General features: G+C 41.6%; 1 protein-coding gene across 14 annotated transcripts in view; it reads left to right on the top strand.

Annotated features, from left to right (window-relative positions):
* Positions 1–25,734, top strand: part of SVIL (supervillin) — a 766,609-nt gene that overhangs the window by 82,529 nt on the left and 658,346 nt on the right. For all 14 annotated transcript variants that reach the window (XM_053713887.1, XM_053713886.1, XM_053713892.1 and 11 more), the window contains exon 2: positions 24,416–24,485. In XM_053713887.1, the coding sequence (XP_053569862.1) occupies positions 24,416–24,485 (70 nt within the window). The remainder of the gene's footprint in view (positions 1–24,415; positions 24,486–25,734) is intronic.

Here is a 25,734-nt window from a genome sequence, read left to right as displayed (position 1 = left end):
CGGTGAGCTTCATTCTGTCGGTGACGGTTCTGATCCGGGGAGACCGGATTCAGAAATTTCAAATTTTAAATTTAAGCTTGAGAACCTCCGTGTATTACTAGGGGAGGTATTAGCGGCTCTGAATGATTGCGACACGGTGGCAATTCCAGAGAAATTGTGTAGGTTGGATAGATACTATGCGGTACCGGTGTGTACTGACGTTTTTCCTATACCAAAAAGACTTACAGAAATTATTAGTAAGGAGTGGGATAGACCCGGTGTGCCTTTTTCCCCTCCCCCGATATTTAGAAAAATGTTCCCTATAGACGCCACCACACGAGACTTATGGCAGACGGTCCCTAAGGTGGAGGGAGCAGTTTCTACGTTAGCCAAGCGTACCACTATCCCGGTGGAGGATAGCTGTGCTTTCTCAGATCCAATGGATAAAAAATTAGAGGGTTATCTTAAGAAAATGTTTGTTCAACAGGGTTTTATATTGCAGCCTCTTGCATGCATTGCGCCTGTCACGGCTGCAGCGGCATTCTGGTTTGAGTCTCTGGAAGAGGCGATTCGCACAGAGCCGTTGGATGAGGCTTTGAGCAAAGTTAGAACCCTTAAGCAAGCTAATGCGTTTGTTTCAGATGCCGTAGTACATCTAACCAAACTTACGGCTAAAATGTCCAGATTCGCCATACAGGCGCACAGAACGCTCTGGCTTAAATCCTGGTCAGCGGATGTAACTTCCAAGTCTAAGCTACTTAACATTCCTTTCAAAGGGCAGACCTTATTCGGGCCCGGCTTGAAGGAAATTATTGCTGACATTACGGGAGGTAAGGGCCACGCCCTTCCTCAGGACAGGGCCAAACCAAAGGCCAAACAGTCTAATTTTTGTGCCTTTCGTAACTTCAAGGCAGGAGCAGCATAGACTTCCTCCGCTCCAAAACAGGAAGGAACTACTGCTCGTTACAGACAGGGTTGGAAAGGCAACCAGTCATGGAACAAGGGCAAGCAGGCCAGAAAGCCTACTCCCGCCCCTAAGACAGCATGAAGACAGGGCCCCCTATCCGGAGACGGATTTAGTGGGGGGCAGACTTTCTCTCTTTGCCCAGGCTTGGGCAAGAGATGTGCAGGATCCCTGGACGTTAAAGATTATATCTCAGGGATACCTTCTGGATTTCAAAACCTCTCCTCCACAAGGGAGGTTCCATCTTTCGAGGTTATCGACAAACCTAGTAAAGAGAGGCATTTCTACAATGTGTACAAGACCTCTTAATCATGGGAGTGATCCACTCAGTTCCGCGATCGGAACAGGGACAAGGATTCTACTCAAATCTATTTGTGGTTCCCAAAAAAGAGGGAACCTTCAGACCAATCTTGGACTAAAAGATCTTAAACAAATTCCTAAGGGTACCATCGTTCAAGATGGAAACCATTCGAACCATCCTACCCATGATCCAAGAGGGTCAATATATTACCACGGTGGACTTAAAGGATGCTTACCTTCATATACCGATTCACAAAGATCATTATCGGTACCTGAGGTTTGCCTTTCTAGACAGGCATTACCAGTTTGTGGCTCTTCCCTTCGGGTTAGCCACGGCCCCGAGAATTTTTACGAAGGTTCTGGGCTCACTTCTGGCGGTACTAAGACCACGAGGCATAGCGGTGGCTCCGTACCTAGACGACATCCTGATACAAGCGTCAAGTTTTCAGAATGCAAAGTCTCATACAAAGAGAGTTCTAGCATTTCTGAGGTCGCATGGGTGGAAAGTGAACGTGGAAAAGAGTTCTCTGTTACCACTCACAAGGGTTCATTTTCTAGGGACTCTTATAGATTCTGTAGAGATGAAGATTTACCTGACGGAGTCCAGGTTATCAAAGATTCTCAATGCTTGCCGTGTCCTTCATTCCGTTCCAAGCCCATCAGTAGCTCAGTGCATGGAGGTAATCGGCTTAATGGTCGCGGAAATGGACATAGTGCCATTTGCTCGCCTGCATCTCAGACCGCTGCAACTATGCATGCTCAGTCAATGGAACGGGGATTACTCAGATCTGTCCCCTTTGCTAATTCTGGACCAGGAGACCAGAGATTCTCTTCTCTGGTGGTTGTCACCGGTTCATCTGTCCAAAGGAATGACCTTTCACAGACCAGATTGGACGATTGTAACAACGGATGCCAGCCTTCTAGGCTGGGGAGCAGTCTGGAATTCCCTGAAGGCTCAGGGATCGTGGACTCAGGAGGAGAAACTCCTTCCAATAAACATTCTAGAATTAAGAGCAATATTCAATGCTCTTCTAGCTTGGCCTCAGTTAGCAAAACTGAGGTTCATCAGATTTCAGTCGGACAATATTACGACTGTGGCTTACATCAATCATCAAGGGGGAACCAGGAGTTCCCTAGCGATGTTGGAAGTCTCGAAGATAATTCGCTGGGCAGAGTCTCACTCTTGCCACCTGTCAGCGATTTACATCCCAGGCGTAGAGAACTGGGAGGCGGATTTCTTAAGTCGCCAGACTTTTCGTCCAGGAGAGTGGGAACTTCACCCGGAGGTATTTGCTCAACTGATTCGTCGTTGGGGCGAACCGGATCTGGATCTCATGGCATCTCGCCAGAACGCGAAGCTTCCTTGTTACGGATCCAGGTCCAGGGACCTGGGAGCGGTGCTGGTAGATGCATTAGCAGCCCCTTGGGTTTTCAACATAGCTTATGTGTTTCCACCATTTCCGTTGCTAATTCGGCTGATTGCCAGGATCAAACAGGAGAGGGCATCGGTAATTCTGATAGCGCCTGCGTGGCCACGCAGGACCTGGTATGCAGACCTAGTGGACATGTCGTCCTGTCCACCATGGTCTCTTCCTCTGAGGCAGGACCTTCTAATTCAGGGTCCTTTCAACCATCCAAACCTAATTTCTCTGAGGCTGACTGCCTGGAAATTGAACGCTTGATTCTATCAAAGCGTGGGTTTTCGGATTCGGTTATTGATACATTAATACAGGCTCGGAAACCTGTGACCAGAAAAATTTACCATAAGATATGGCGTAAATATTTATATTGGTGCGAATCCAAGAGTTACTCATGGAGTAAGGTTAGGATTCCTAGGATATTAGCTTTTCTACAAGAGGGTTTAGAAAAGGGTTTATCCGCTAGTTCGCTAAAGGGACAGATTTCAGCTCTGTCTATTCTTTTACACAAACGTCTGGCGGAGAATCCAGACGTCCAGGCCTTTTGTCAGGCTTTGGCTAGAATTAAGCCTGTGTTTAAAGCTGTTGCTCCTCCGTGGAGCTTAAACTTGGTTCTTAAAGTTCTTCAGGGTGTTCCGTTTGAACCCCTTCATTCCATTGATATTAAGCTTTTATCTTGGAAAGTTTTGTTTTTGATGGCTATTTCCTCGGCTCGAAGAGCCTCTGAGTTATCTGCCTTACATTGTGATTCTCATCTGATCTTTCATTCAGACAAGGTAGTACTGCGTACTAAACCTGGGTTTTTGCCTAAGGTTGTTTCTAACAGGAATATCAATCAAGAGATTGTTGTTCCATCATTATGTCCTAATCCTTCTTCAAAGAAGGAACGTCTTTTGCATAATCTAGACGTGGTCCGTGCTCTGAAGTTCTACTTACAGGCAACTAAAGATTTTAGACAAACTTCTTCTCTGTTTGTCGTTTACTCTGGACAGAGGAGAGGTCAAAAGGCTTCGGCTACCTCTCTCTTTTTGGCTTCGTAGCATAATACGTTTAGCCTATGAGACTGCTGGACAGCAGCCTCCTGAAAGAATTACAGCTCATTCCACTAGAGCTGTGGCTTCCACCTGGGCCTTTAAGAATGAGGCCTCTGTTGAACAGATTTGCAAGGCTGCAACTTGGTCTTCACTTCATACTTTTTCCAAATTTTACAAATTTGACACTTTTGCTTCTTCGGAGGCTGGTTTTGGGAGAAAGGTTCTACAGGCAGTGGTTCCTTCTGTTTAATGTTCCTGCCTTGTCCCTCCCATCATCCGTGTACTTAGCTTTGGTATTGGTATCCCATAAGTAATGGATGACCCGTGGACTGAACACACTTAACAAGAGAAAACATAATTTATGCTTACCTGATAAATTTATTTCTCTTGTAGTGTGTTCAGTCCATGGCCTGCCCTGTCTTTTAAGGCAGGTTCTAAATTTTAAAATTATAACTCCAGTCACCACTGCACCTTATAGTTTCTCCTTTCTCGTCTTGTTTCGGTCGAATGACTGGATATGACATGTGAGGGGAGGAGCTATATAGAAGCTCTGCTTGGGTGATCTTCTTGCAACTTCCTGTTGGGAAGGAGAATATATCCCATAAGTAATGGATGACCCGTGGAATGAACACACTACAAGAGAAATAAATTCATCAGGTAAGCATAAATTATGTTTTTAAGGGTTAAAGTCTTGAAACTTGGTGTGCAATACTTTCAAGGCATTAGGACTCTGGGGTGAAAATTTTGTAAAAATCGGACATTGCCTTCATTGTTTTTCAATATATCAGAAATAAAGTGTGCCTGTTTATTATTTAAATGGACAGTAACGCTTTTCTTTAAAAACGCTTTTATTGCATTATTAGCCTGCCAAATTCTGTCTAACATGTCTATACCTTCAGATGGCTTATGTTCTGTGTGTATGAAAGCCAAGGTGGCTCCCCCAATTAATGTTTGTGCAAATTGTGTCATAGCGTCCAAGCAAAGTATGGACAGTACTGCCACATTGAATAAGATTGCCCAAGATGATTCTTCTAATGAAGGTAGTGGGGATAGTTCCTCATCCTCTCCTTCTGTGTCAACACCAGTTTTGCCCGCACAGGCGATACCTAGTACATCTAGCACGCCAATGCTTGTTACTATGCAACAGTTAACAGCAGTAATGGATAATTCTATAGAAAATCTGTTATCCAAACTGCCATCCTACCCTAGAAAGCGTGACAGCTCAGTTTTAAATACAGAAGATGAGCAGGTTGGCGCTGAGGACAATTTATCAGTTATACCCTCACATCAATCTGAATTGGCATTGAGGGAGGGCCTGTCTGAGGGGGAAATTTCTGATTCAGGAAAAGTTTCTCAGCAGGCAGACACTGATGTCGTAACATTTAAATTTAAGTTAGAACATCTCCGCGCCCTGCTTAAGGAGGTCCTAACTACTCTTGATGACTGTGATTCTTTGGTAATTCCTGAGAAATTGTGCAAGATGGACAAATTCTTAGAGGTCCCAGTGCACGCTGATGCCTTTCAGATACCCAAGCGGGTGGCGGATATAGTGAACAAGGAGTGGGAAAAGCCAGGTATACCTTTTGTTCCACCTCCTATATTCAAGAAAATGTTCCCCATTGTTGACCCCAGAAGGGACGCATGGCAAACGGTTCCTAAGGTTGAGGGGGCAGTGTCAACGTTAAGCGCACAACTATTCCTATTGAGGACAGTTGCGCTTTTAAAGATCCTATGGATAAAAAATTGGAAAGATTGCTAAAAAAGATATTTGTTCAGCAAGGTTTCCTGCTTCAACCAATCTTGTGCATTATTCCTGTCACCTCGGCAGCGTATTTTTGGTTCGAGGAACTAGAAAATTCGCTCCAAAAAGACTCCATATGATGAAGTCATGGACAGAATTCATGCACTAAAGTTGGCTAATTCCTTTATTTTGGATGCCGCTTTCCAATTGGCTAAGTTAGCGGCGAAAAATTCAGGGTTTGCAATAGTGGCGCGCAGAGCGCTTTGGCTAAAATCCTTGTCGGTGGATGTGTCGTCCAAGAATAAATTGCTTAATATTCCTTTCAAGGGTAAGACCCTTTTTGGGCTAGAATTGAAAGATTATTTCAGACATTACTGGTGGAAAGGGACATGCCCTCCCACAGGATAGGCCTTTCAAGGCTAAGAACAAATCTAATTTTCTTTCCTTTCGCAATTTCAGGAACGGACCGAATCCTAACTCTGCGGCTTCCAGACAAGAAGGCAACTCTTCCCAGCCTAAGCCAGCATGGAAATCATTGCAAGGCTGGAACAAGGGTAAACAGGCCAAGAAGCCTGCTGCTGCTACCAAGACAGCATGAAGGGGTAGCCCCCGATCCGGGACCGGATCTAGTAGGGGGCAGACTTTCTCTCTTCGCTCAGGCTTGGGCAAGAGACATTCAGGATCCCTGGGCACTAGAAATAGTCTCTCAGGGGTATCTTCTAGAGTTTAAGGAACTTCCTCCAAGGGGAAGGTTCCACATTTCTCGCTTATCTTCAGACAAGATAAAGAGACAGGCATTCTTACATTGCGTAGGAGACCTATTAAAAATGGGAGTGATAAACCCAGTTCCAACAGCGGAACAAGGTCTGGGTTTTTTCTCAAACCTGTTTGTAGTTCCCAAAAAAGAGGGAACTTTCAGGCCAATTCTGGATCTAAAAATTCTAAACAAATTCCTCAGAGTTCCATCATTCAAAATGGAAACCATTCAGACAATTTTACCAACAATCCAGGAGTGTCAATATATGACTACCGTGGACTTAAAGGATGCGTACCTGCATATTCCTATCCACAAAGATCATCATCAGTTCCTGAGGTTCGCCTTTATGGACAAACATTACAAGTTTGTGGCTCTTCCGTTCGGTTTAGCCACTGCTCCCAGAATCTTCACAAAGGTGCTAGGGTCCCTTCTAGCGGTTCTACGACCGAGGGGCATTGCTGTAGTACCTTATCTAGACGACATTCTAATCCAAGCGTCGTCTCTTTCCAAAGCAAAGGCTCATACAGACATTGTTCTAGCCTTTCTCAGATCTCACGGGTGGAAGGTGAACGTAGAAAAGAGTTCCCTGTCTCCGTCCACAAGAGTTCCCTTTTTGGGAACAATAATAGATTCTTTAGAAATGAAGATCTTCCTGACAGAGGTCAGAAAGTCAAAGCTTCTAAACGCTTGTCAAGTTCTTCACTCTATTCTTCAGCCTTCCATAGCTCAGTGCATGTAAGTAGTAGGATTGATGGTTGCAGCAATGGACATAGTTCCTTTTGCTCGAATTCATCTAAGACCATTACAACTGTGCATGCTCAATCAGTGGAATGGGGACTATGCAGACTTGTCTCCCCAGATTCAAGTAGACCAGGTAACCAGGGATTCTCTCCGCTGGTGGTTGTCTCACGGTTACCTGTCTCAGGGAATGAGTTTCCAAAGACCAGAATGGGTCATTGTCACGACCGACGCCAGTCTCTTAGGCTGGGGTGCGGTCTGGGACTCTCTGAAAGCTCAAGGTCTATGGTCTCGAAGAGTCTCTTCTTCCGATAAACATTTTAGAACTGAGAGCGATATTCAATGCGCTCCTGGCATGGCCTCACCTAGCAAAGGCCAAATTCATAAGTTTCCAGTCGGACAACATGACTGTAGCGTACATCAATCATCAGGGGGAACAAAGAGTTCCTTAGCGATGAGAGAGGTATCCAAGATCATCAAATGGGCGGAGGATCACTCCTGCCACCTATCTGCAATTCACATCCCAGGAGTGGACAACTGGGAGGCGGATTATTTGAGTCGTCAGACTTTTCATCCGGGGGAGTGGGAACTCCACCCGGAGGTTTTTGCCCAGTTAACTCAACTATGGGGCATTCCAGATATGGATCTGATGGCGTCTCGCCAGAACGCAAAGGTTCTTCGATACGGGTCCAGATCCAGGGATCCCAAGGCGACACTGGTGGATGCATTAGTGGCGCCTTGGTCGTTCAACCTAGCTTATGTATTTCCACTGTTCCCTCTCCTTCCCAGGCTTGTAGCCAGGATCAAACAGGAGCAGGCCTCAGTGATTCTAATAGCCACTGCGTGGCCACGCAGGACTTGGTATGCAGACCTGGTGAATATGTCATCGGCTCCACCATGGAAGCTACCTTTGAGGCAGGATCTTCTAGTACAAGGTCCATTCGAACATCCAAATCTAGTCTCTCTCCAACTGACTGCTTGGAAATTGAACGCTTGATTCTAAGTGTGGGTTTTCAGATAGTCATAGATACTCTGGTTCAAGCCAGAAAACCTGTAACTAGGAAGATTTACCATAAGATATGGCAAAAATATATCCGTTGGTGTGAATCCAAGGGATTCCCTTGGAGTAAAATTAAAATTCCTAGGATACTTTCTTTTCTCCAAGAAGGTCTGGATAAAGGTTTGTCAGCTAGTTCCTTAAAAGGACAGATATCTGCTCTGTCTGTTTTGTTACACAAGCGTCTGGCAGCAGTGCCAGATGTACAGGTGTTTGTACAGGCGTTAGTTAGAATCAAGCCTGTTTACAGACCAATGACTCCTCCTTGGAGTCTAAATTTAGTTCTTTCAGTTCTTCAGGGGGTTCCGTTTGAACCCATGCATTCCATAGATATTAAGTTACTATCTTGGAAAGTTCTGTTTTTGGTTGCCATTTCTTCTGCTAGAAGAGTTTCTGAATTATCTGCTTTGCAGTGTACTTCTCCCTATCTGGTATTCCATACAGATAAGGTAGTTTTACGTACCAAGCCTGGTTTTCTTCCAAAGGTCGTTTCCAACAGGAATATTAACCAGGAAATTGTTGTTCCTTCTCCTGTGTCCGAATCCAGTTTCAAGGAAGAAACGCTTGTTACACAATCTAGATGTGGTCCGTGCTTTAAAGTTCTATTTAGAAGCAACAAACTATTTCAGACAGACATCATCCTTGTTTGTTGTGTATTCTGGTAAGAGGAGAGGGCAGAAAGCTACTGCTACCTCTTTCTTTTTGGCTGAAAAGCATCATCCGATTGGCTTATGAGACTGCCGGACGGCAGCCTCCTGAACTAATTACAGCTCATTCTACTAGAGCTGTGGCTTCCACATGGGCTTTCAATAACGAGGCTTCTGTCTATCAGATCTGTAAGGCAGCGACTTGCATTTATATAAAGTTCTAAATATATGTATTGTACTTATATTTGCCATGAGTCGGATTCATGTATTTCCTTCAGCAGACTGTCAGTTTCATATATGGGGAATTTAAACATTTTAAGAAATTTATTTCTTACCTGGGGTTTTAGTCTTTTTTTTCAATTGACTACTTCTTGCTATTGCGGGTATTAGGCCCGCGGGTGCGTCAAATGCTAAACTTTATTGCGTCATTATTGGCGCAAAAATTTTTTGGCACGGAAAAAGAAGTTTGACGCAACTTCGTCATTTCCGGAGTCATACGTGACGCCGAGACCTTTCACACGGCGGCGTCATTAGTGACGCGAGTGTGCCATTTCCGGTTATTTTTTGCGGCAAAAAAGTTTACGTTACGTTGTGCATCATACTTGGCGCCAAATTTTTTTCATTATTTCAATACCCCATTGATGTTTGACTCTTGCTTTTTTTTCTCCATCAGAGGCCTATGCTTTTGCATTTTTTTCCCATTCCTGAAACTGTCTGATATAAGGAAATAGATAATTTTGCTTTATATGTTGTTTTTTTTCTCTTACATTGAGCAAGATGTCCCAATCAGATCCTGCCTCAGAAGTTTCTGCTGGAACATTGCTGCCTGACATCGGTTCTACCAAAGCTGCAAAAGTGCATTTGTTGTAAGTGTAGAAATTATTCCACCAAATGTCATTTGTAATAGTTGTCATGATAAACTTTTACATGCAGATAGTGTTTCCATCAGTAATAGTACATTGCCAGTTGCAGTTGCTTCAACTTCTAATGTACATGATATACCTGTAAATTTTAAAGAATTTGTTTCTGATTCTATTTTGAATGCTTTGTCTGCATTTCCACCTTCTAATAAACGTAAAAGGTCTTTTAAAACTTCTCATTTAGCTGATGAAATTTCAAATGACCAGCAACATAATAATTTATCCTCTTCTGATGAGGATCTATCTGAAACAGAAGATCCTTCCTCACACATTGACACTGACAAATCTACTTATTTGTTTAAAATAGAGTATATGCGTTTTTTATTAAAGAAGTGTTAATTACTTTGGATATGGAGGTAACCAGTCCGATTGACGTTCAGTCTAATAAACGTTTAAATGCTTTTTTTAAACCTCCTGTGGATTCCCCAGGGGTTTTTCCTATTCCTGAGGCTATTTCTGATATGATTTCTAGGGAATGGAATAAGCCAGGTACTACTTTTATTCCTTCTTCAAGGTTTAAAAAATTGTATCCTTTACCAGCAAAATCTATAGAGTTTTGGGGAAAAAAATCCCCAAAGTTGATGGGGCTATTTCTTCTCTTGCTAAACGTATTTCCTTTAAGGATCCTTTAGATAGGAAGCTTGAATCCTATCTAAGGAAGGCCTATTTATATTCAGATCATCTTCTCAGACCTGCTATTTCTTTGGCTGATGTTGCTGCTGCCTCAACTTTTTGGTTGGAGAATTTAGCGCAACGAGAATTGGATCCTGACATATCTAGCATTACTCGCTTACTGCAACATGCTAATTTTATTTGTGATGCCATTTTTGATGTTATCAAAATTTATGTTAGATCCATGTCTTTAGCTGTATTAGCTAGAAGAGCTTTGTGGCTTAAATCTTGGAATGCTGATATGACATCTAAATCTAGATTACTATCTCTTTCTTTACAAGGTAATAATTTATTTGGTTCTCAGTTGGATTCTATTATTTCAACTATCAGTGGAGGAAAAGGAGTTTTTTTTTTTTTTTTGCCTCAGGATAATAAAAACCTAAGGGTAAATCTAAGGCTAACCATTTTCGTTCCTTTCGTCAGAATAAGGAACAAGAACTCGATCCTCCTCCCAAGGAATCTGCTTCCAGTTGGAAGCCTTCCTCTAATTGGAATAAATCCAAGCCATTTAGTAAACCTAAGTCCGCATGAAGGTGCGGCCCTCATTCCAGCTCAGCTGGTAGGGGACAGATTAAGGTTTTTCAAGGATTTTTGGATAAAATCTGTCCAAAATCATTGGATTCAGAGCATGGTCTCTCAAGCCTATTGAATAGGATTCATAATAAGACCTTCTGCGAGAAGATTTTTTTTCTCTCGCGCATCCCTGTAAATCCAGTAAAAGCTCAGGCTTTTCTGAAGTGTGTTTCAGACCTGGAGTCTTCAGGGGTAATCATGCCAGTTCCTCCTCAGGAACAAGGTTTGGGGTTTTATTCAAACCTATTCATTGTACCAGAGAGAGAAAATTTGTTCAGACCAATTCTGGATCTGAAAATTTTGAATAGTTATGTAAGAGTACCAACTTTCAAGATGGTGACTATAAGGACTATTCTGCCTTTTGTTCAGCAAGGACATTATATGTCCACAATAGACTTGCAGGATGCATACCTTCATATTCCGATTCATCCAGAACACTATCAGTTTCTGAGATTCTCTTTTCTAGACAAGCATTACCAATTTGTTGCTTTTCCATTTGGCCTAGCAACAGCTCCAAGAATCTTTTCAAAGGTTCTGGGATCCCTACTATCTGTAATCAGGGAACAGGGTATTGTGGCGTTTCCTTATTTGGACGATTTCTTGGTACTAGCTCAGTCTTTACATACTGCAGAATCTCGCACAAATAAACTAGTGTTTCTTCGGAAACATGGTTGGAGGATCAATTTACCAAAAAGTTTCTTGATTCCTCAGACAAGGGTCACCTTTTTAGGTTTCCAGATAGATTCAGTGTCCATGGCTCTGTCTCTAACAGACAAGAGATGTTTAAAATTGGTCGCAGCATGCCGGCACCTTCAGTCTCAGTCATTCCCTTCAGTGGCTATGTGCATGGAAGTTTTAGGTCTCATGACTGCAGCATCGGACGCGATCCCCTTTGCTCGTTTTCACATGAGACCTCTACAGCTTTGCATGCTGAATCAATTGTGCAGGGATTATACAAAGATATCACAATTAATATCCTTGAATCCCAATGTGCGACACTCTCTGACATGGTGGATAGATCACCATCGTTTGATTCAAGGGGCTTCTTTTGTTTGCCCAACCTGGACTGTGATCACAACAGATGCGAGTCTTTCAGGTTGGGGAGCAGTTTGGGGATCTCTGACAGCACAAGGGGTATGGAAATCTCAAGAGGCGAGATTACCAATAAATATTTTAGAACTCCGTGCAATTCTCAGGGCTCTTCAGTTTTGGCCTCTGCTAAAGAGAGAACCGTTCATTTGTTTTCAGACAGACAATATCACAACTGTGGCTTAGGTCAATCATCAGGGTGGGACTCACAGTCCCCAAGCTATGAAAGAAGTATCTCGGATTATTGCTTGGGCGGAATCCAGCTCCTGTCTAATCTCTGCGGTGCATATCCCAGGTGTAGACAATTGGGAGGCGGATTATCTCAGCTGTATGGAGAGAGTGGTGTGTACTCAGTGGACACACCACGCCCTTAGGGGGCGCTTCCTCAGTTCCAATATAATAGGTGATATGGTAGTGCTTGTAATGTCTCAACAGAAAAAAACAGGCCTAAATCTAGAAATATGATAATAGCAACAATAATAAAACTATAAATAAAACCCTAAAAAATCTAAAATGTGGACATAAGTAAGTAACCACAATGCTGAAAATGATAATAGTAAAAAACTATATATATATATATATATATAATTTTTTTTTTTTTTTTTTTTTTTTTTTTCTGGAATATAAACATAGTTTGGAAAAAATATTAAAACCAAATAATGATAATGTGAAAGTCTAAGAGTCCAGGGTAATGACAGTTCCCAGATGTTTGAGGCTGCACTCTGTCAAAGGATGGCTATCCTGTAGTATGGAATCTAAAAAAGAATAAAAAACAGAGGCGCCACCATGGCCTAATATCGCCAGTACAGGTAAAATGAGCAGCAATATGAGAATGTGAATACTCACAAACATAAAGCACCCCACTGGTGCTAGTAGAGCAGACTGACACTTCTCAGTGGTTCAGCACACTGTATCCAAAGCGCAGAGACAGTCAGGAATCCTCTGACACTCCAATGTATATGTGCCTATGGATAAAGGAAAAAGCAACACAACATGGCCCAATATCATCAGGACAAGGGGAAAATAATACCAATTGCTTGCACTTACAAGATGGTGGGCACCTGCAGGTGCAATCTCAGCAAACTGGAGCCAAAACGTCGCCCAGTAGACTTAAAACAGCAATCCTCAACAGGAACCAGGATCAACGATATAATTTATCACAGGAGGTGAAAAAAATACACACAATAGCAAGTGTATAAAAAGTCTTTAACACAGCAACTAGTTTCTCAGCCTACTCAGGGCTGTTTCATCAGGCTATGACAAACATTATAAAACACTTGCTATTTAACAGAAATCTAAAAACAAATGGGCTATTGTGATTGGATAATCAATTAGCAGAAACACAATTGGCAAAAAAACCACACCTAACTACAATCACCTTTGTGTGGTTAAGGTAACCTTTGTAAACACATGTAGGTAAGAAGATATTTACATGTTGAACCTCCTTACAAATACAATGTATAAATAGATGTATAAAAACATACAATACAAAATAACTAAAAAACTACATTAAACATAACATTTTTTGTTCACAAAACAGTTATGGCTCTATTATTTTTATGTTTAAGGAGTTACAGCTCTACTTTTGAAGTAATAGTACCAATACAAATATCAAATTAAACAGTTATGGAAAGTCTGCTCAAGACCATCATACGTTACCCTAATAAACCGTAAGTCAGCACTAATGTGTTATCTAACATTTGAGATCAATCAGCTAGTCTCAATAAGTGGCAACATTAATATTAAGATCAGACTTAATCAGACTTGCAGCATACTGAGAAACTATGGAGATTTAAATTGAGAGAATGTATAGGCAGTTATTTTAGATGCACTTTGCTTTTATCTATATACATAAACCCAATGGTTCTATGATTTATATCATTTTTTTAATATGTCCTATTGAGATAGACTTTGGACAAAAAATGTTATGTTTAATGTAGTTTTTTAGTTATTTTGTATTGTATGTTTTTATACAGCGGAATATCTTGGGTATTGATATCCCATATGTCACTAGCTCATGGACTCTTGCCAATTACATGAAAGAAAACATAATTGATGTAAGAACTTACCTGATTCATTTCTTTCATATTGGGAAGAGTCCATGAGGCCCACCCTTTTATGGTGGTTATGATTTTATTTGTATAAAGCACAATTATTTCCAAATTTCCTTTTGTTGATGCTTTCTACTCCTTTCTTTATCACCCCACTGCTTGGCTATTCGTTAAACTGAATTGTGGGTGTGGTGAGGGGTGTATTTATAGGCATTTTGAGGTTTGGGAAACTTTGCCCCTCCTGGTAGGATTGTATATCCCATATGTCACTAGCTCATGGACTCTTGCCAATATGAAAGAAATGAATTTATCAGGTAAGTTCTTACATAAATTATGTTTTCAACCATGCCCTCAATGACTAGTGACGGTAAAAGCTGATCAGCTCTAGTTATGGTGTAGTGCGCTTCACTGCATTCCAATTGCCGCATGTCACTTTGTTGTTTATTAAGATATATACACTGCTCTGTAATTCCCTCATCTTCACTATCTATTTTTCTTTTTTAATACACGATGAGTCCACGGATCATCTTAATTACTAATGGGATATTCAACTCCTGGTCAGCAGGAGGAGGCAAAGCGCACCACAGCAGAGCTGTTAAATAGCTCCTCCCTTCCCTCCCACTCCAGTCACTTACTTTTTCTACTTTAGTGATATGAAGAGGTAAAGTGAGGTGTTAGAAAAGATTCTTCAATCAAGAGTTTATTATTTTTAAAGTAGTGCCAGAGAGTGTTACTTTGTTCTAGGGTTTAGCCATAGTCCATATCATTCTCTACAGTAGAGCTTTTTTGGTGGCTTTAAAGGGATCTTGTGGGACATTATTCTCACTGCGCCTCCCATACTGATGCTGCCCTAACTCGGATGGCTTAAGTAAGATTACTCAGGCTCTATCCTTTTTCCACTGGGCTATGTGAGGGAGAGGACCTCATAAACCTGCTGAGCTGCCCTGCTGTCGGGCAGATTTTAAAGGTAAGTGCTAACTTTTTTTTTTTTTTTCTGGGTCTGAGGAGATCTGAGGAAGTGGAACACTTTATTGGGATGTAATTCCTTTACTGGGGCATTCCTCCTAATCCTATAAGGGGAGGGGATCCTGTGACAGCACCTTTTCTCTTGTAAGGTGTATCCAGTCCACGGGTTCATCCATTACTTCCCAACAGGAAGTTGCAAGAGGACACCCACAGCAGAGCTGTCTATATAGCTCCTCCCCTAACCCCCACCTCCAGTCATTCTCTTGCAACTCTCGACAAGATAGGAAGTATCAAGAGATATGTGGTGACTTAGTGTAGTGTTACCTTCAATCAAGAGTTTGTTATTTTTAAACAGAAGAAGAATTCTGCCTGGAGGTTGATGATCTTAGTGGTTTGTAACTAAGGTCCATTGCTGTTCTCACACATAACTGAAGAGTATGGGAAAACTTCAGTTGGGGGAACGGTCTGCAGATTACCTGCTTTGAGGTATGTTCAGTATTTTTATTTCTAGAGAGATGAATAAGTTCTAGAAAATGCTGACAGAGCCTTGTGTATTTGAGGTAAGCTTGATGCAGTGATTTAACGACTGGGATCGCCCTTACAAAACAATACTAATACTTATAATACTCATGTTTATACTCATATTACTTGTGACAAAACGTTTACATGTTTCATAAATAGGACGTTTTTCCTCTGAGGGAGATAAGTCTTTATTTGGGGCCTAGTTTTCCACATGGCTAGTCAGATACTCCTAGGAGTCTTTTCTTAAGGCCCCTCTAACTTCCAGTACATAGTGGGAGGGTCCTATTTTCACGCTCTAGATGCGCAGTTTTACTTCAGACTGAGACATCCAGCTTCCCTAGAGGAGTCCTCTGGCATCTGAGGACCATTATAAAGTGTTTATTTCTTCTCTAAATCGTATTTGAGGGCAGGTAGGAGCCTCAGCAGAGCTGTGGCAAGGTGCTCAACTGTATTTTACCGGTGGTTGATGTTTTTTAAATCCGGTTTGGGGGCTAAGGGGTTAATCATCCATTTGCAAGTGGGTGCAATGTTGCTTTAGTCCCTTACACACACTGTAAAAATTTCCAAGACTTTGCTATATTTTTACACTGTTTTGCAGTCTAAGTGCTAGTTTTTTTCTCTTAAAGGCACAGTAACGTTTTTTGTTAATTGCTGTTTCACCTTTATTAAAGTGTTTTCCAAGCTTGCTTGTCTCATTACTAGTCTGTTAAACATGTCTGACATAAAGGAAACTCCTTGTTCAATATGTTTGGAAGCCATTGTGGAACCCCTTCTTAGAATGTGTACCAAATGTACTGAAATTTCTATAAACTATAAAGACCATATTATGGCGCTTAGATTTATCTCCAGAGGATTCTCTGACTAAAAAAAGGGAGATTATGCCATCTAGCTCTCCCCATGTGTCAGAACCTATAACTCCCACTCAAGTGACGCCAAGTACACCTAGAGCGTCTAATTCTTTTACCTTACAGGACATGGCGGCAGTTATGAATGCTACCCTGTGAGGTATTGTCCAAGCTGCCAGGGTTACAAGGAAAGCGAGACAGCTCTGGGGCTAGAACTAATACAGAGCTTTCTGACGCTTTAATGCCTGTGTCCGATATACCCTCACAATACTCAGAAGCCGAGGCAGGTGAGCTTCTATCTGTGGGTGACATTTCAGACTCAGGGAAGGCGTTGCTTCAGTCTGATTCTGAAATGACAGCATTTAATTTTAAGCTTGAACACCTCCGCTTATTGCTTAGGGAGGTTTTAGCGACTCTGGACGACTGTGAACCCATTGTAGTTCCAGAGAAATTGTGTACGTTGCAGTGCCTGTTTACACTGTTTTTCCAGTCCCTAAGAGGTTTTTGGAAATTATTACTAAGTAATGGGATAGACCAGGTGTGCCGTTCTCTCCCCCTCCTGCTTTCAAAAAGATGTTTCCCATAAATGCCGCCATACGGGACTCGTGGCAGACGATCCCTAAGGTGGAGGGAGCAGTCTCTACCTTAGCTAAGTGTACAACTCTCCCCGTCTAGTACAGTTGTGCTTTCCTAGATCCTATGGATAAAAAATTGGAGGGTGTCCTTAAGAAAATTTTTATACATCAAGGTTTTATTCTCCAGCCTCTTGCATGCATTGCCCCAGTTACTGCTGCAGCGGCTTCTTGGTTCGAGTCTTGAGGAGGCTCTACAGGTGGAGACCCTGTTAGACGATATTTTAGACAGGATTAAAGCTCTTAAGTTAGCTAATTCCTTTATTTCTGACACAGTTTTTCATTTAACAAAGCTAACGGCTAAGAATTCAGGTTTTCCATTCTGGCGCTTAGGACGCTATGGCTAAAGTCCTGGTCAGCAGACGTTACTTCAAAGTCTAAGCTTCTTAACATCCCTTTCAAAGGACAGACCCTATTCGGGCCTGGCCTGAAGGAGATCATCTCTGATACTACCGGAGGAAAAGGTCATGCCCTTCCTCAGGATAGGTCCAATAAATTAAGGGCCAAACAGAATAATTTTCGTTCTTTTCGAAACTTCAAGAGTGGCGCAGCTTCATCTTCCTCTAATGCAAAAACAAGGGAAACTTCGCCCAGTCCAAACCAGTCTGGAGACCTAACCAGGCTTGGAACAAGGGGAAGCAGGCCAAGAAACTTGCTCCTACCTCTAAGACAGCATGAAGGAGTAGCCCCCGATCTGGGACCGGATCTAGTCGGGGACAGACTTTCTCTCCGCCCAGGCTTGGGCAAGAGATGTCCAGGATCCCTGGGCACTAGAGATTGTTTCCCAGGGATATTTTCTGGAATTCAAAGGTTAATCTCCAAAGGGGAGATTTCATCTCACAATTAAAAAAAAGTTACTCTTGCGTTGCGTTCAAGACCTACTGGTTATGGGAGTGATCCACCCAGTTCTAAGGGAGGAACAGGGGCTGGGTTTCTATTCAAACCTGTTTATAGTTGCCAAAAAAGAGGCAACTTTCAGACCTATCTTGGATCTCAAGATCCTAAACAAATTTCTCAGGGTCCCATCCTTCAAGATGGAGACAATACGAACCATCCTCCCTATGATCCAGGAGGGTCAATATGACTACCGTGGACTTAAAGGATGCTTATCTCCACATTCCGATTCACAGAGATCATCAGTTCCTCAGGTTTGCCTTCCTTAACAGGCATTACCAGTTTGTGGCTCTTCCCTTCGGGTTAGCCACGGCACCAAGAATCTTTACAAAGGTTCTAGGGTCCCTTCTGGCGGTTCTAAGGCCGCGGAGCATAGCGGTAGCCCCTTACCTAGACGACATTCTGATTTAGGCGTCGACTTTTCAAATCGCCAAGTCCCATACGGGCATTGTTCTGGCCTTTCTGAGGTCTCACGGGTGGAAAGTGAACATAGAAAAGAGTTCTCTCTCTCTCCTCTCACAAGAGTTTCCTTCCTAGGAACTCTGGTAGATTCAGTAGAAATTAAGATTTTTCTGACAGAGGTCAGGATATCAAAGCTTGTAACTTCCTGCCGTGCTCTTAATTCCACTTCTCGGCCATCAGTGGCTAAGTGTATGGAAATGATCGGCCTAATGGTAGCGGCAATGGACATAGTTCCGTTTGCCCGCCTTCATCTCAGACCACTGCAACTTTGCATGCTCAACCAGTGGAATGGGGACTTCACAGATTTGTCTCCTCTGTTAAATCTGGATCAAGAGACCAGGGATTCTCTACTCTGGTGGTTATCTCGGGTCCATCTGTCCAGGGGAATGATGTTTCCGCAGGCCAGAGTGGACTATAGTGACGACAGATGCCAGCCTTCTGGGCTGGGGCGCAGTCTGGAACTCCCTGAAGGCTCAGGGTTCGTGGACACAGGAGGAAGCCCTCCTTCTGATAAACATTCTGGAACTAAGAGCGATATTCAATGCTCTTCAGGCTTGGTCTCAACTAGCTGTGGCCAGGTTCATCAGATTTCAGTCGGACAATATCACGACTGTAGCCTATATCAACCATCAGGGGGGAACAAGGAGTCCCCTGGAAATGATGGAGGTTTCCAAGATAATTCTATGGGCAGAGGTTCACTCTTGCCATCTCTCAGCTATTCATATCCCAGGAGTAGAGAACTGGGAGGCGGATTTTCTAAGTCGGCAGACTTTTCATCTGGGGGAGTGGGAGCTCCATCTTGAGGTATTTGCCCAGCTGATTCAACTATGGGGCAAACCTGAACTGGATCTGATGGCGTCTCGTCAGAACGCCAAGCTTCCTTGTTACAGGTCCAGGTCAAAGGATCCCCAGGCAGCGCTGATAAATGCTCTAGCAGTGCCCTGGTCCTTCAGCCTGGCTTATGTGTTTCCACCGTTTCCTCTCCTCCCTCATCTGATTGCCAAGATCAAGCAGGAGAGAGCTTCGGTGATTTTGATAGCGCCTGCGTGGCCACGCAGGACTTGGTATGTGGATCTGGTGGACATGTCATCCTCTCCACCATGGACTCTGCCGCTGAGGCAGGACCTTCTACTCCAAGGTCCATTCAAACATCCAAATCTATCTTCTCTGCGTCTGACTGCTTGGAGATTGAACGCTTGATTTTATCAAAACGTGGTTTCTCAGTCGGTCATTGATACCTTGATTCAGGCTCGAAAGCCTGTCACCAGGAAAATCTATCATAAGATATGCTGTAAATATCTTCATTAGTGTGAATCCAAGGGTTACTCGTGGAGTAAGGTCAGGATTCTTAGGATACTATCTTTTGGAAAAGGATTATCGGCTAGTTCCTTAAAGGGACAGATTTCTGCTCTGTCTATTCTTTTGCGCAAGCACCTGGCTAATGTTCCAGACATTCAGGCGTTTTGTCAGGCTTTGGTTAGAATCAGGCCTGTGTTTAAACCTGTTGCTCTGCCATGGAGTTTAAATTTGGTTCTTAAAGTTCTTCAAGGGGTTCGGTTTGAACCCTTGCATTCCATAGATATCAAGCTTTTATCTTGGAAAGTTCTGTTTTTAGTAGCTATCTCTTCGGCTCGAAGAGTTTCAGAGTTATCTGCCTTGCAGTGTGATTCCCCTTATCTGATCTTCCATGCAGATAAGGTAGTTTTGCGTACCAAAACCTGGGTTTCTTCCTAAGGTAGTATCTAATAGGAATGTCAATCAGGAAATTGTTGTTCCGTCACTGTGTCCTAATCCTTCAAAGAAGGAACGTCTGTTACACAATCTTGACGTGGTTCGTGCTTTAAAGTTTTATTTGCAAGCTACTAAGGATTTTCGTCAAACATCTGCATTGTTTGTTGTCTACTCTGGAAAGAGGAGAGGCCAAAAGGCTTTGGCAACTTCTTTCTTTTTGTCTGAGAAGCATAATCCGTTTAGCTTATGAGACTGCTGGCCAGCAGCCTCCTTAAAGAATTATAGCTTATTCTACTAGAGCAGTAGCTTCCACATGGGCTTTTAAAAATGAGGCTTCCGTTGAACAGATTTGTAAGGCGGCGACTTGGTCTTCGCTTCATACTTTTTCTAAATTCTACAAATTTGATACTTTTGCTTCCTCTGAGGCTATTTTTGGGCAGTGGTGCCTTCTGTTTAAGTGCCTGCCTTGTCCCTCCGTTCATCCGTGTCCTAAAGCTTTGCTATTGGTATCCCACAAGTAATGGATGAACCCGTGGACTGGATACACCTTGCAAGAGAAAACAAAATTTATGCTTACCTGATAAATTTATTTATTTTTTGACACGATGAGTCCACGGCCGCCCTTTTCTTGTCAGACAGGCTGTGGGTTATTGTAAACTTCAGACACCTCTGCACCTTGGCTTTTCCTTTCTCTTCCCAGCTTCGGTCAAATGACTGGAGTGGGAGGGAAGGGAGGAGCTATTTAACAGCTCTGCTGTGGTGCTCTTTGCCTCCTCCTGACCAGGAGGTGAATATCCCATTAGTAATTAAGATGATCTTTTAACTCATCGTGTCAAAAAAGAAATACATTTTATCAGGTAAGTATAAATTATTATTTTTTTTTTATTATTTATTTTTTTTTTTTACCTCAGTCTGGGTGGGGGTTCAAGGGGAGTCGGAGGCAAAAAATATAGGGGATTTACAGTGCAGTGTATATGTTTAACAGCGCATTCTATGGAAGCAGCAGGTCAGTTCCCTTGTCAAGATTTGCTACCTGCGGTGGAGCGCATGCACAGTGAATTTGTGGTAAGACCACAGAGTCCACATCACTGTGACGTGATTTGGCTGATCTGACAGAACACCCCTCCTGCAAAATAAGGCCCCTAGTGTAGGTTTTTGTATTATGGGAGGGCTTCCAATATGTCTGTTGTGAATTTCTTAATGAGGTACACAGTCCCCAAGATTAAAATTTTACATTTAAAACAATACTAAGGCATTTTATAGAATCGGGCCCTATCGGAGAAGCAGCTCTCCTATTTCCTATGTTGCTGCTGGCTCAGCTTCTGTTCACCACAAACTGACAAAGTGCTTTTTTTAAATTTAGTTATGTGCCTCTCATATTTTGGTAATTTGAGCAAGATTATCTGTTTTATATGCAGTGCCAGTTTTCACTGACCGACTAGAAACGGGCACTCCAATGGCTATCTAAATATAAATTAAATAGAACTGTTAGGACCTTCCTTTCCATGTTTCTTGTTACCAGATAAAAAGGAGGCCTTCTGTCATAGTGCATTGTTTAAGAAAAGCTCTGGACCTGTCAGGGAAAATTACATAGATATTGGGTCTAAAATTGCACGTCCTTTATTTGGAACAAAGACAGTTAAACATTTCATATGTTCATCAGAGAACCATGAAAAAAAATGTGGCAGCAATTTCATATGTTTGGCAGTAACACGGTTTTCTTTAAAGCGAGAGCTTGAAAGACCATGTAAAGATAAAACTTAGGGGATTTTATGTGACCTCAGGCTAGGCCTGTACATTCGGATAATTTGTTATGGTAGGATTGTGGAGTAAGGTGACTGCTTTTGGCATTCGGATCTTTTCGGAGCCGCATTTATTCATGTGAAACATACGATCTGGATTTGCACAGATCTTAGTATGTTGCATTCTCACAAGAATAAATGCCGCTCTGAGAAAAGCTGAATGTTGCAAGCAACAGTTTTCTGCATTAGGATCATAACCAATGATCCGAATGCACAGGCTTACCTCAGTCTCTGTGATATCTTGTTTAAAGGAACAGTCAACACCAGAATTTTTGTTGTTTAAAAAGAAAGATAATCCCTTTATTACCCGTTCCCCAGTTTTGCACAACCAACACAGTTGTATTAATATACTTTTTACCTCTGTAATTATCTTGTATCTAAGCTTCTGCTGACTGCCCCCTTATTTCAGTTCTTTTGACAGACATGCAGTTTAGCCAATCAGTGCTCAGTCCTAGGTCACTTTACGTGCATGAGCTCAATGTTTTCTATATGAAACATGTGAACTAACGCCCTCTAGTGGTCAAAATGCTTTCAGATTAGAGGCAGCCTTCAAGGTCTAAGAAATTAGCATATGAACCTCCTAGTTTTAGCTTTCAACTAAGAATACCAAGAGAACAAAGCAAAATTGGTGATAAAAGTAAATTGGGAAGTTGTTTGAAATGGCATGCCCTATTTAAATCATGGAAGTTTTTTTTTTTTTTTTGGACTTGACTGTCCCTTTAAGGATCCATCAAGGGAAAGTTCAACCTTCTAGGCACAGGCACTTCTGATATTTTTAGGACAGCATTATCTACTAAAATTCTAACTGAACCATGCAGTCAATCAGGGAATCTCCCAAAGCATTCTTTCCTGGACAGTCAACTGCATGTTAACAATTTTGATTGTCTCTTTGGAGGTTTTTGTCTAGGTTTCACATTATACACTTTTCAGCTAAACTTCCTAACTGTAGTATAGCAACCTGTATGTTTTAATCTTAAATGATTATCTCCTCATTAGTCATTGTCCCTCTGATGGAACATAAGAGGTAAAAGGATTCACAAGCAGTTTCCTACTTTCCATTTGAACTGTGATACATGCCTGTCGCAAATAATCTGAGCACAGGGATTGGATTGCTAATTTTTTTTTTTTTTTTTTTTTTTTTTTTTTTTTGCTGCCTATGAATTTTTTTTTTTTTGGAATCCTAGAGCCTCTGGTTCATGGAGCTGTTCCATGATAGACAACAGGAGGGCAGTATGATGAGGCATCTGCTATGAAGTGACATGTCCTGGATTAAACAGAGAACAATTTGAATAGTTTTTCATGTGTTAAAGTTCTCCGGAGTGTGTGTGTTTGTGTCTATGTATGTAGTCAGTGCTGTCCATTAAAGGAATAGTCAAAATTAAACTTTCATGAGTCCGATAGAGCAGGCAATTTTTAAGCAACTTTCTAATTTACTCCTATAATTTTTTTCTTCATTCTCTTGGTATCTTTATTTGAAAACTGTAAGCACAGGAGCTGGCCCATTTTTGGTTCAGACCCTGGGTAGCACTTTCTGATTGGTGGCTACATTTAGACACCAATCAGCAAGCGCTACCCAGGTGCTGAACCAAAAATGGGTCGGCTCTTAAGCTTACATTCAAATAAAGATACCAAGAGAACAAAGAAAAATTTATAATAAAAAAACTAGAAAGTTGCTTAAAATTGCATGCTCTGAATCATGAGTTTCATTTTGACTAGACTATTCCTTTAAAAAAACTGCTGCAATATTTTTCTTAAATAGACATAAACATCTCTCTAATAGACGGTTAAAATCTGGTGGTATGTTTGTTTGGTGAAACCTACACGCACACCATTCAGCATATTTGCCAAATCCAGACTTGCAACTAGAGTAGACTTGACCTACCCACTGTCCTATAACAGCACTTTATGGCACAATTATAAAAGCCTTTTATCTGCTGTGGTCAATTAGGGATGCTCCAGAGCCTACCTTAGTATGCACTTCTGAAAGAATACCAAGAGAAAGTTATAAATGTAACACAGTACATGTGAATCATCAAGGTTGAATTTTGACTTTCATGTCTGTAAAAAATTATATTGCATTATTGTTCTCGCCATTTGCCGAATCACCCTTTAGAAACTTTACTTTGCTGCTGAACCTTTTTACTCCATCTTTTATATGTTCTAGATTTAGAGCTAGACTAGCAATGAAATGTGCAAGACTAACTACTTATGTGTGTGGCTAATTTCTATTTATTTTATTTTTATTTTTTTGAGGCTACTTTTTGTGTGTTTTACATAATAAATTGGTTTACAAATTTTGCATCAATGGTGTGTTTTTTTTTTTTTTTTTCCTAATACGAAGGTAAATACATGATCATATTGAGCTTTGCTGACACGACAACTGTAAAAATATCAATTAGAAATAAAACAAAGCAAAACTTATTCAAAAATTAAAAACCTATACATCTAATATATCAAAATATTAGCCAGGAAGTCAGGTACATATACCAATGTGATAGAGAAGAAGAAACAGATGGAGTAAGAGGGAAGGTGGTGAAGAAAAAAAGGTTTCTTTACAAATTTTAGTAACTTGCGCTGTACTTAGACAACCAAATCATTCTTTTCCATCTTTTGTGTTTCAGGTCTGCTACTCCAATGAAACAGTCTACTTGGGATTACAGTGTAGTGTCTGCACTGACGTGAGATATTTGTGTGAGTAGAAATACTTTTATTTTTTTTAAGAGAGAAAAACAAATTCCAGCACAAACAGAATGAAAAACTTTTAGTAAATCCATGTGATTCTATTGTTTCAAGGTTAATGTGATAAATTGTTTCCGCAGCACACCTTATGCGTTAATACTTGTTGTTTCTCCTACATTGGTGTGTCCGGTCCACGGCTTCATCCTTACTTGTGGGATATTCTCTTCCCCTACAGGAAATGGCAAAGAGAGCACACAGCAAGAGCTGTCCATATAGTCCCCCCTCTGGCTCCGCCCCCCAGTCATTCTCTTTGCCTGCTCTGAACAAGTAGCATCTCCACGGGGATGGTAAAGAGTATGTGGTGTTAGTTGTAGTTTTATTTTTTCTATCAAGAGTTTATTTTAAAATAGTGCCGGTTTGTACTATTTACTCTACAACAGAAAGTGATGAAGAGTTTGGTTAAGAGGAGTATGATTTTAGCAACAGTAACTAAAATCCATTGATGTTCCCACACAGGACTGTTGAAACCAGAGAACTTCAGTTGGGGGGAACAGTTTGCAGACTTTTCTGCTCCAGGTATGACTAGTCTCTTTTCTAACAAGACATAGTAATGCTAGAAGACTGTCATTTTCCCTTATGGGATCGGTAAGCCATTTTCTTAGACTCATAACAGAATGAAGGCTTATAAATGGGCTCTATACTGGTTGACACTATTGTGGGCTTAATCGATTGATTTATATATTATTTATGACTTTTGGAGTGTTTTGTGACTTTGAAACACCTTTGGGAACGTTTTTATTACGCCTGGCAGTTGTTTAGACACCTAATCTAGTCAGGAAGGCCCCTTCACTCTGGTATGCAGAGGGAGGAGGCCTCATTTTCGCGCCTCAGTTGCGCAGTTACTTTTGGAAGCAGTGCATGCAGCTTCATGTGAGAGGGTCCTGTGGCCATAAAAACGATTTCAAGAAGGCTTATTTCTGTGGTGAATAACCCCCAAGGAAGTTAAAAGCTGCAGCAAAGGCTGTGGCAGGGACTGTAGTGGGTTTAAACTGGTAAATTGAACAATTAGCTCCGGTTTGCTCATGTAAGGGGTTAGAGACTTGAAATTTGGTGTGCAATACTTTCAAAGCATTAAGACACTAGGGTGCAAATTTTGTAAAGATCGGATATTTCGTTCATAGTTTTTCAAACATTCAGAAATAGTGTGCTCTTTTTATTATTTAAAGAGACAGTAACGGTTTTGTTTAAAAACGGTTTTATT

The sequence above is a fragment of the Bombina bombina genome, chromosome 5, assembly GCF_027579735.1.
Source record: "Bombina bombina isolate aBomBom1 chromosome 5, aBomBom1.pri, whole genome shotgun sequence".
NCBI classification, from domain to species: Eukaryota; Metazoa; Chordata; class Amphibia; order Anura; family Bombinatoridae; genus Bombina; species Bombina bombina.
The sequence above is the reverse complement of the archived record's forward strand: the minus strand, read 5'-3'. Positions and strand labels throughout refer to the sequence as shown.